The sequence below is a fragment of the Orbicella faveolata genome, unplaced genomic scaffold (genome assembly GCF_042242905.1).
Source record: "Orbicella faveolata isolate gen_17 unplaced genomic scaffold, um_ofav_v1 contig_46, whole genome shotgun sequence".
NCBI lineage: Eukaryota > Metazoa > Cnidaria > Anthozoa > Scleractinia > Merulinidae > Orbicella > Orbicella faveolata.
Window position 1 is genome coordinate 10,383,261 of NW_028301576.1, and position 10,214 is coordinate 10,393,474.

The window sequence follows — 10,214 nt, forward strand, 5'->3', positions numbered from 1 at the left end:
GCTTTTGTGCTACCATTTACCATTTAGTTTAAAGCTGATCTTTATAAATGTGTTTGATTTTCTGTATGTAAAGAGGAATTCTAAAGAAATCTGTACAGAAATATGTTTACCTCCTTTTTCACCAAAATGTTGAGATCAGCATTTTTGTAGGAGACACTGGATGAAATAATGGATTGGATCATATTTGGCTTTAAGACAAATATGAGACAAATCTGATGTTATATTTGTCCTGGTTGTGAAGACAACAAATGTGGGACAAATATGTTTTCATATTTGTCCCTGATAAATGCAGGACAAATGCTGTTTGAAATTTAAGCCATATCTAGCCAAAGTACAAATACGAGACAAACTAGACAAATGTTTTAAAAAATGAAAGCCACAAACTAAGGCCCTGATAAATCTCTCTCTCCATATTTTTTGTTTTGTTTTTGTTTTGTTTTGTTTTTTTGTTTTTTTGTTTTGTGTTTGTAGAATTCCCACTTCTCTGCTGGGCCTGTTTGAGTTTCCTTTCTTTGTACCACTACAGGGGCAGATTTATGGGTGATGGATTGGGTGGTTAGTTAGCCTCCTCCTTCGGGAGAAGCAGAAAATAAAAATATCAAGTATCAAATTCGCTTCTACAAAAAAATTTTTTTTCAAAACAGTTTCCCTGGAGATGGTAAAATTCAATTGAGGCATGTGCTGTTTTCATGTTTCTCTGGCGACGATAAGTCTGGGCCAATGTAGCTTGAGAGGTACAAAAAAGCCTTTTTCCAGTTTTCAGCTGCCAATTTATATTTTATCGTGAAAATATAATCGCTGATTATTAGCTACTTACTAATCGGGAGAGAGGTCTTATACGGGAAAATCTCAGACCGATCGAGACCTCGCTGTATTGACCGAGCGATAGCGAGGTCAATACGGCGAGGTTTGAGATTTTCCCGTTACGATTGAACGTTCGAGGTTAATAAGTTGTTTATTATGTGGCTTTTTTTTATTTGCCTTTGCGAGCACAAAATCGTCCCGTAGGCATTACGGGAGAATAATGCCCTACAATTAGCTAATCAGAGCGCACGTTATATCGGCTACAAAAACAAGCCATATAATAAAATATACACATCTACCATACAAGTACCAATGCATATATTTAAACACGTTTTAATTCTTTTAAAGAGATATGAATTTACAAATTTGGGATGCCTGCAGGCAGGAAAGACGAGTTAAAGCGGTTCATACCTCAACAAAACACGATGAAATACAGTGGAATTCCGATTTTTCGAACCTCATGGCTAGGGAAACGAAAATTGGTCCGAAAAATTGCTCGAGCTCGAGGTCGAGAAATCGGGCGTAAAATTACTGTGTTCGACAGAGGAGAGGGAACGAATTTTGGTTCGAGTTATCGGGAGGTTCGAAAAAATGAGGGTTCGAGAAATTGGGATTCCACTGTGCTATAGTTTGTCTTCAAAAACACATTCATTGAACAACTTCGTTAATTAGATATGCTAAATGCTGTAGAGAATTCCATTTAAGGTTGAGAGAAGGTATAACTCTCCCACGCGTCTCTACGTTCTGGTCTTGACGATCGGTTGTAAGGTGCCATAATTATGGCTTCTTCATGATCATCATCTGGCGTGGGCTTCACCACTGTTGCTTTCTTTTTCAGGCTAAAAATGAACAAAAATTAGGAAAAAACTAACTAAAAACGTTCTCGTGTTATCTTTTGCTGCACCGTTTGCTCAACAGAATTCTTGTTCCTCATGTCTCGAGTGCCACTCGAGAGACATTGATTATCTCCACTATTGCATTGTAGTAGGTTAAAAAAGATTAAGTCTGCGTACGAGCCAAGTGGCTCATCAGGGACCATCAGGCGCGGTTTATCCCGGTTTCTGTAGAATGAAGTGACTAGGGGTATTTCTACTCCCCCCCCCCCCCCAACCTGAATGGGTTGATAGTCCATCGCAGGGTTTCTTCCAGTTTGTTAGGTTTCCCCAACAATTCGCCGGTACCAATTTATACACCCGGGTGACGAGAGGCACTGCGGGAGTCAAGTGTCTTTCCTAAGAACACAATACAATGTTCCCGGGCCGGGCACGAACCTGGACCACTCGATCCATCATTAATCAAGCACACTAACCATAAGGTCACCGTGCCTCCACGAGACATTCTGGCAGGGCTAACAATAAACGATAAATTCATGCAATGTCGTATACACTGTAGCTGACTACTGTCGATATTCCGTTGACTTCCAAAGTATCACATACAGTCAACAAAGAGTTAATTATATCTTACCGCCAGAACACGATCAAAATAATCAAGATGATCACCACCAATCCTACACCAATACCAATGGCAGCCCACTTCCAAGCATTGCTTGGCTCATCTGGTCCCACTGTTGGTGACGTGGTCGGTGTGGCAGGTTTGAAGAAAACTTCTACATCAGAGATGTTTGCCTCAATAGCTGACTCAAGCGCGGACTTGTGAGTTATAACAATGTCCGCCAGTGTACTGCGAGGCAGGACCGAGATATCTCCGATGAAGAGTCCAAGCGGTTGCTGTACGTAAAACGCTACCTGGAGAGAGCCCGATGTGTTGCTAGGGTAACCAGGCAGTAGGTGAACCTGGTCAGTGGTGTAAAGTTCCGTAAAGGGGGAACGTCTGATGACAAGATTGAATGTTAAAAATACACGAGTTAGTCAAAGTCCTAATTCTATTCATTTCAGTCTAATACATGTGTGACACTGAGCTGGCCTTAGAGGCGAACAAAGCGGCTTTAAATCATACGGTTTAAAACCAAGAGAATATCAAGGTATTTTTAGACGTGGTACGTAGTTCTTCCACAGATGTTTCTCGCGCGATCTGTGAGCAGCCCGAGCAACGTTCTCGAGCGAACGGATTGGGTTCAATGTCTAAAAATAACTTATGTGGAATTACATTGGGTATAAGGTCTATATGGAGGATTCACTCTCTTGTCTTGATAATCTCTTGTTTAAAACAAAATTAAACAAACAAAGAAAAAATACAAGAAATACAACAAGAAGGACAAAATATGACGGAAAAGGAAGAGGGAAGGTCAAAATTTAGCAGCAAACCAGCGGGTTTTACCGAGCCAGAAGAGATTTCAAGTTAAGCTCAATTTGCACGAAGACGTCTGTAATCAATTACATATTTCTGTCGATGTAAGAGGCTATCACTATGACGAATCCGGTAATACCCAGAGCTTCCCGTTCTTGATAGCAATGCTCAAACCATTCTATCAGTTTGTGTAATTTGAAATGGCATCCGCCATCGTCACTCCACTTAGTGTTTAGATGTCAGTAAATAAATATTTCGCTGTGATTTTCAAGTTTGTAACTACTAGTTGTAAACAACAAATAGTCCTTTTAGTACGATGCACAGAATTCATATGAAATCATAGTAAGTGCCTGATCACGTCAAAACGGATTTCACCTGTTGAAGTAAAAATAAATAGGCCAGCATATTTAAGTCACGTTACACTCGGCAACAGATGCAGGGGAGTGTTTTAAACGGTTACGCAATCCAAAAGTTCGTAAGTTAATTCTCCCACTTTCTGTATTGTGTCTCATTTAGAAGTGGACCCCTTTAGCAGCTCTGAGATTCGGTAAAGAATCAGTGAGACCACGGACAGACAACTCTCTGAGACCGGAAAACTTAGCCTGCACTATTAAGGTGGTACAATATGGAACAGCCTTTCAACTACAACCAAAACCTAGACCACTCCTACGGGCTTTAAAGAGTCCTTACCGACAGAGCAATCGCTATTTGTTATGATTTTAATAATGTTTTACTTAGAAATTAAATATGATAAGTAGTAGTACTTGTTTTAGTATTAGTAGTAGTATTGGTACTAATATTAGTGTTAGTGTTAGTGTCAGTGTCAGTGTCAGTGTCAGTGTCAGTGTCAGTGTCAGTGTCAGTGTCAGTGTCAGTGTCAGTGTTAGTGTTAGTGCTGTATAAGTTGTGTTAGTAGAAATAGTGCTCGTGGTAGATTACTTATAAATTGTAACTTTTATATCAAGGTCAGACACGGCTCGATGGAAGAGCATATTTTGTATGAATTTGATACCGTGTATAAATAAAGCTTATGTATGTATGTATGTGGTGATCACCTTTTTCGCCTGGCGTCCTTTAGAGCACATCTCGTCCTGTTCTCAGCGCAGAAATCCGTTGTTACAGACGCAATTGTGTCTTTGAATAACTTGTCCTTTTCGAAATCCCATTCAAACTGTCAAAACAATGATAAAAGGAGCTCTTGTCAATATAAGCTTGTGTTTATGCCTTGTGAACACCTCATACAGTATTAAGTGACATTTATTCAAGAGTTGTCGAAAACAAATCTTAGTTTTTCTGTAACGATCTTGTGCTTCCAAGAGTTGACTGGATCGAGTTTAAACTGCTTGTGTTTATTTTTTTTTCTGTTTTTCGATTAGTGAGCATACAAAAAGTGGATATATTACTTACATCGCTTTGGTGTGGAATTAAGAACTGTACAGCTTCTTCTCTCTCTTTCTCTGATGGCACACGCGGTTCAGGTAACACTGGCTTGGGAGCTGTCTGATTCCTCTCTAGACCTAAATGAACACGTTAGGATGTTGTTTTGTTATGTTTTTCGTATAATAGATAGCATGACAACGATAATGAAGGCAAACTACTAGGAACAAGGGTGGCCAAGATTGAGGAAGATTGAGACGTATGACAAACCCGGGGCACTCTAGTCTTGATATCGGTTTGTTTTTTAAACAAAAACAAAATCACTTTTTCATCATTAATATTACCGAAAAGAAAATCAGGCTCTTCACAAATTATGTTTACGGCATTTTAACATTGGTCTGAACTAGGAAAATAATTATAAGGCAAGTCTGAAACAGGTTTTGTTCATTAAGGGTCAGCTCATAAATGGGGTTTTAAATTTATGGTCAGGTCATAAATAGATTAGTGAAAATCAAAGATTTTGGTCAAAAATAGGTCAAGGGTTTTGGAAGCGGACCGCACACCCCCGCACAATTTTTCTGGTAGTATCGCTCCCCCAAATTCCCCGAATGACAAACAACGAACTCAAACAATCTCGGCCTCTTACTTCAAAGATTTAAGTTTCAGAGCAACCGAATACGATGCTACTTTTTTAGCATTTTGCTTTTAACAAAAATCCAAATTATGAGAGAACGTGGTTTTAGTCACAAAGTTCTTTTAGTGAGGTTTTCAATAAAGTGTTGTAACACCAGTGGTGCCGAAACTTCATATACATGAGTTTAAATTTATTCAAGAGCCAAAAACATGTTTTTGCTCTTTCACAATGGACACAGAAAATTTAGAAAACCATTCAAAACTCAAAGCAGATACATGTTTTTGCTGCAAAGCGCAGAAAAACACGTTCAACAAATCGCGATTAGTTTTGATTTAACTTCTGGTTGGATAAGAGAGTTGACTGGAGTTTGATAAACCAATCACGCCGAGGAGAAATGCAAAACCAGAGCAATCACGAATTAATTTCGATACTCAGGTGAAAACTGCTCTGAGCCAGCCACAGCCGGAGTGTAGACAGGCAAACCCAAGGCATCTGGCCGTTTCCGAGTTACCTTGTGCCTCTGTTTCAAAACGAGTCTTCGCGCAAAACCTTTCTTATAAAAATGAGTTTGATTTGCATGATTGAAATTGAACGTAACATTGTTAACAATCCCAGCTGGCCGGGGGCAAACCAGTTGTAGGCGAAACTCATTTTCTTAAGAATGGTTTCGCACTCAGACTCATTTTGACACAGGGGCAAAAGGCAACTCGGAAATGGCCCCTTTTGATTTTTTTTTTTTTTTTCAATACTGAATTGAAAATCGCCCACGATATTAAAAAGTGGTCAGATGAGAAATTACTAAATAATTTCTCTTACGTTTTACCAAAATTATAGGAAATTTGACAAACACGCGTGAAATTATTTCCTAATTTCATTCGTCACCGTTTGATTACCCATACTTATTTATCGCTGATTACCTTTGCATTTGCCATCAATAAAGTACAGATCTTGTTCGCATTCACACTTGTATGAGCCGCGAGAGTTGACACACTTGTGAAACTCATCTGTGCAGTTGTACAAGTCTCCATCCAGGCATTCATTAACATCTGATTAAATTAATACAACAAATAAAGTAAAATTGCCGTTTTTTTCTTGTTCGTCATTTCGTCAGTAGGCTCGACACAAAGCACATTATATATCTATTTATAAGCCCTGGCCAAACGGACTCACAAGTAGTCGCGAGTAGCCGGAAGTTGAACTTGCGTCTAGACTTGCTTTGGGTGGCCAAACGGACCCGCAAGACAGTCTCGGTACACGCAAGTCGCAAAAAAGAAAAACCATTTCAAGGTAGACATACCCTGTATTTCATTGGCTAATAATAGGTTAATGGACGTCAATCAACTTGCGTTGACTTGGGTTGGGTACGTGGTCAAACGGTGAAAAACGTGAGTCGAATTGCGTGCAAATTTGATCTTGACCAAAGTGAGCGCAAGTCCTCGCAATTCAACGCAAGTGCACGAGGCCTGGCTAAACGGAGTCGCAATAGACCCAAGTTTTCAGCTTGCGACTACTTGCGAGTCCTTTTGGCCAGGGCTTTAAACATAAATCATCATATCAAAAGAAATGAAATGAGACTAACGATTACATGCTAAATACCTTCACACTGGTAACCATCCTTGTTCAATTCAAATCCTTCTTCACATGAACATTTATAGCTTCCTGGTATATTTTCACAAATCTGGCTGCAGCGATGACGAGGATTAGTTGGATCACACTCATTGATGTCTTTGAAAATGAAAACAGAAAATTAGGTGGTAGATAATGATTTTAATACCGGTACGATGTGTGATATTCCATTTCAGCAGCTTCTATTTGATAATCTTTCTGTATTGTTAACTCATTACTTCAGTTAAGTGAAGGAGCTGCTATAATAAGCAATGAAATTATGAGTTCGAGATTTCTATCGCGTGATAGTTGACGAGGGCGCAGCTCGAGTCAACTATCACGCATGGAAATAGAGAGCGAATAATCTAATTGTTATAAATCTACTAGTCGTTCAGAACTTTATCTAAATCCTCTTCACCGACACTTCCAAATTGCCAAGAAGCGGCCGTCATTTTGTTAAGAAGCGCATACTGGTACGCTACTCACCGTCTATCAAAGATTATGTAATAACCCAAGTTATTCTCTCATTTTGATTGGTTCTCGCCTATGATCTATTAGAGGACAGACGAACGATTGACGTCATCATTACAAAGTTTCTCCCTCTGTGTTTTAAAATGGCGGAAAGTTTTGAGAATTTAGGTCATATTTTACGTGACTGGGCATAAGATAAGGAACAAAAAAGTCTTGCCGAGGCATTGAACAGGTACGAGAAGCAGGAGGAAGAAGGATAAAGCCGTTCTTTTTTAGGAAATGACTCAGAAAAAATACTCGAGCAGTCTTAGCGGCAGTCGAGCGGGACTAAACCAAGCACAAAATTGGTCTTGGTAAGAACCATTGCTTCATGATCTCGAATTTAACAAAGCCAATGAACAAAATGTTTATGAGATTAATTTATTTAAAAAATTCAACTTTTCTCAGTCTCAAAACAATTGTTGAAAACACTGATTGATGTCAGGAATGACACATCAAAACATCACTTCTTACAATCAGTTAAAATAAACACATAACCTTGCTTTCCGATGCGAATGTTCCAGTACATTTCAGGGCACAGCAGTGAGCAAAGTAAAGTTCACTAGAGCTCACGGCCAGCTGTATCGCAGCTAAAAGGTATCTCCGACACTATTTCAAACTGATTTGAGAATCACCAACCACAGAGGACCCAAATTTCCACCGTCATTAACGCTCCTTTCATTCAAAACTAGAATCCAATGGCCTCCAGACTGACCGCAACCGCAAGTTTTCCGAGCGTATTTTTCAACTCCTGCAATATTCAAGGCAACGTCCAAGCCTTTCGGCTCTCGGGGCTGCTCTGATGACAAAAACTGACTTGACTTTTCCAGCATTTTCTTTAAGATTTGTAGATTTCGCAGTTCAATTCTGCTTTCACTGTAAGTTTTCATTCCACGAGAAGCGACACTCGAGTCAAGTTTGAGAGTGACGTGATTTTCCTGGACCAATCACAATTCTTTGCTACGCATAGCAACCAATGAGATTGCTTCATTTTGTATAGACAATAGATTACGTCAAATGGCTTTTTTCGTGTTCGCCAAAGTGGGCAAAGGCCCGCTTTCGAGTTATGTTGAAAGCTTTTGAAATAAAAAAGCTTTATCCGTAGTGGTTTGTTTCGTTATTATATAAAACAAATAGATTCCATGTTGCCGTGTGTCTGTTCAGTAATAGATCACAGAAGACGTCAAAAGTGTGGTAAGAACATCAGTGACACGTCTCGTGTGCCACTTATTTGTTCTTACCACATTTTGACGTCATCTTTGATCTATTACTGAACAGACGCACGGCAACATGGAATCTATTTGTTAAATAGATAGTGAGAAGCGTAGCCAATCAGAGAGCAGTATTCGTGATAGAACGCAGTAGATTTATACTAATATTCAACATATAAATATAAATTTACTAGCGTTCTTTCACGAACGTCGTTCTCTTATTGGCTACGCTATCCACTATCTTTTTGTGGTAGATAGTGAGTCACAGTGGACGATTGATATCAAAATGCCGGTTCCTTTGCGTTTTCAAAGTCCCTGGGAAGAGGATTTAGATAAAGTTTTAACGGCTACTGGATTTATACTAAAACACTTAGATTTTTCGTGCTCGATTTCTATGCGTGATGGCTGGCTCAGGCTGCGCCCTCATCAACTATCACGCAGTAGAAATCTAGAGCTCATAATGTAATGGTTAAGTACGACAAAGAAAAAATTATCAATAGTTCTACTCGGGATTCTGACCCGAAGGGATTAACTGAATCATCTTATGGCTCGCTGAGTATTTGGGATTTTATACACGAGAATATCGAATATCACGAATTCCTTCAGAATATCGGAAACTACAAACCTCAGTTGTCGCGTATAGCCGTTGCACTTTATCTTCTATATGGCAAAGCCTTAAAACTGCATTTATGACAATCAAGCAGATCTATCTTCTGCATGCTGAATTAAGACACTCATAAAAAAAAAAAAAAAAAAAATCAAAAATCAAGAAAAAAAAAACAAGATTTGCTCAGGATTAGGCCGTGAGCTTCTGCATCTTAATGATTTGTTGGAACGTTATACTACTGCTCCCAAAAACTATTACTCGGTAAAAATAAAGTTATCGAGTACCTCTGCAGGTCTTTCCATCGTCCTCCAGCTCGTAATTAGCATAACAGGCACATGTTGCTCGGTTGTTACTTCCTTTGAAGCAGACATGCGCACAGCCATGATCAGAAGAACAAGGGTTTGCGGCTGTAAAGAAAAGTTCATCAAGTGATCAAGTAAGAAACTGTGCTGCAAGTGAAATACTAAGCTACTTTAAAAAAAAAACTACGTCACGGTTTGGGCATCTTGAAAAGTTTAGCCTACATTTTTCAAGTTCTTCGTCTGTAATCCGTGTTGATCTTCTCCATCCTTAACCATATTTGTTCCTTTGTGGTTTATTTACAAATAAAGAAGCCTAAGCCGTGTATTACACTGTCATAAAACACGACGGGCATTTGAGATCACGAGGGAAATGTAGAAAACACGAGCCGTAGGCGAGTGTTTTCTTCATTTCAAATGTCCGGACTGTTTTATCACAGGGTAATACATGGCTTAGACTTCTTCGCTTGCTTTATGATATAGATTTTACACGCGTGAAACAATAAAACACGCTTTTTCTATGTTTTATTTAGGCAATAGACCACTCTTTCTATGGGTTTACTGGCGTAATAAACCACTCGGGATGTTGAGAGAACACTCGAAAAGCTTGTAAATCACGAGCCGTTAGGCTCGTGATTTACAAGCTTTTCGAGTGTTCTCCCAACATCCCGAGTGGTTTATTACGCCAGTAAACCCATGGAAAGAGTGGTCTATCGTTTTTATGAAACAACTATAGAAAAAGTCTGTCAATGAGAGAAAAAATTATTGTGATCAAGTTGCTTATTCTCTTCAAATTCATGAGATGACGCGACAAACCAATCACAGCGATTGAAAGAATGAAACCACAGACTCCGCGCCGGACACGAAATCCGCAGAGCAAAGCGACCAAAACATTTCACGCCAAGAAAGTTTTAAGAAAG

General features: G+C 39.2%; 1 protein-coding gene across 1 annotated transcript in view; it reads right to left on the minus strand.

Annotated features, from left to right (window-relative positions):
• Nucleotides 1-1,121: 1,121 nt before the first annotated feature.
• The window catches only part of LOC110060349 (uncharacterized), a 154,046-nt gene continuing 144,953 nt past the window's right edge, over nt 1,122-10,214 (minus strand). The window contains exons 62-66 of the mRNA XM_089276679.1: nt 5,980-6,108; nt 4,459-4,568; nt 4,107-4,222; nt 2,269-2,634; nt 1,122-1,643 (exon numbers count right to left, since the gene is read on the minus strand). Of these exons, the coding sequence (XP_089132805.1) occupies nt 1,505-1,643; nt 2,269-2,634; nt 4,107-4,222; nt 4,459-4,568; nt 5,980-6,108 (860 nt within the window). The 3' untranslated portion in view covers nt 1,122-1,504. The remainder of the gene's footprint in view (nt 1,644-2,268; nt 2,635-4,106; nt 4,223-4,458; nt 4,569-5,979; nt 6,109-10,214) is intronic.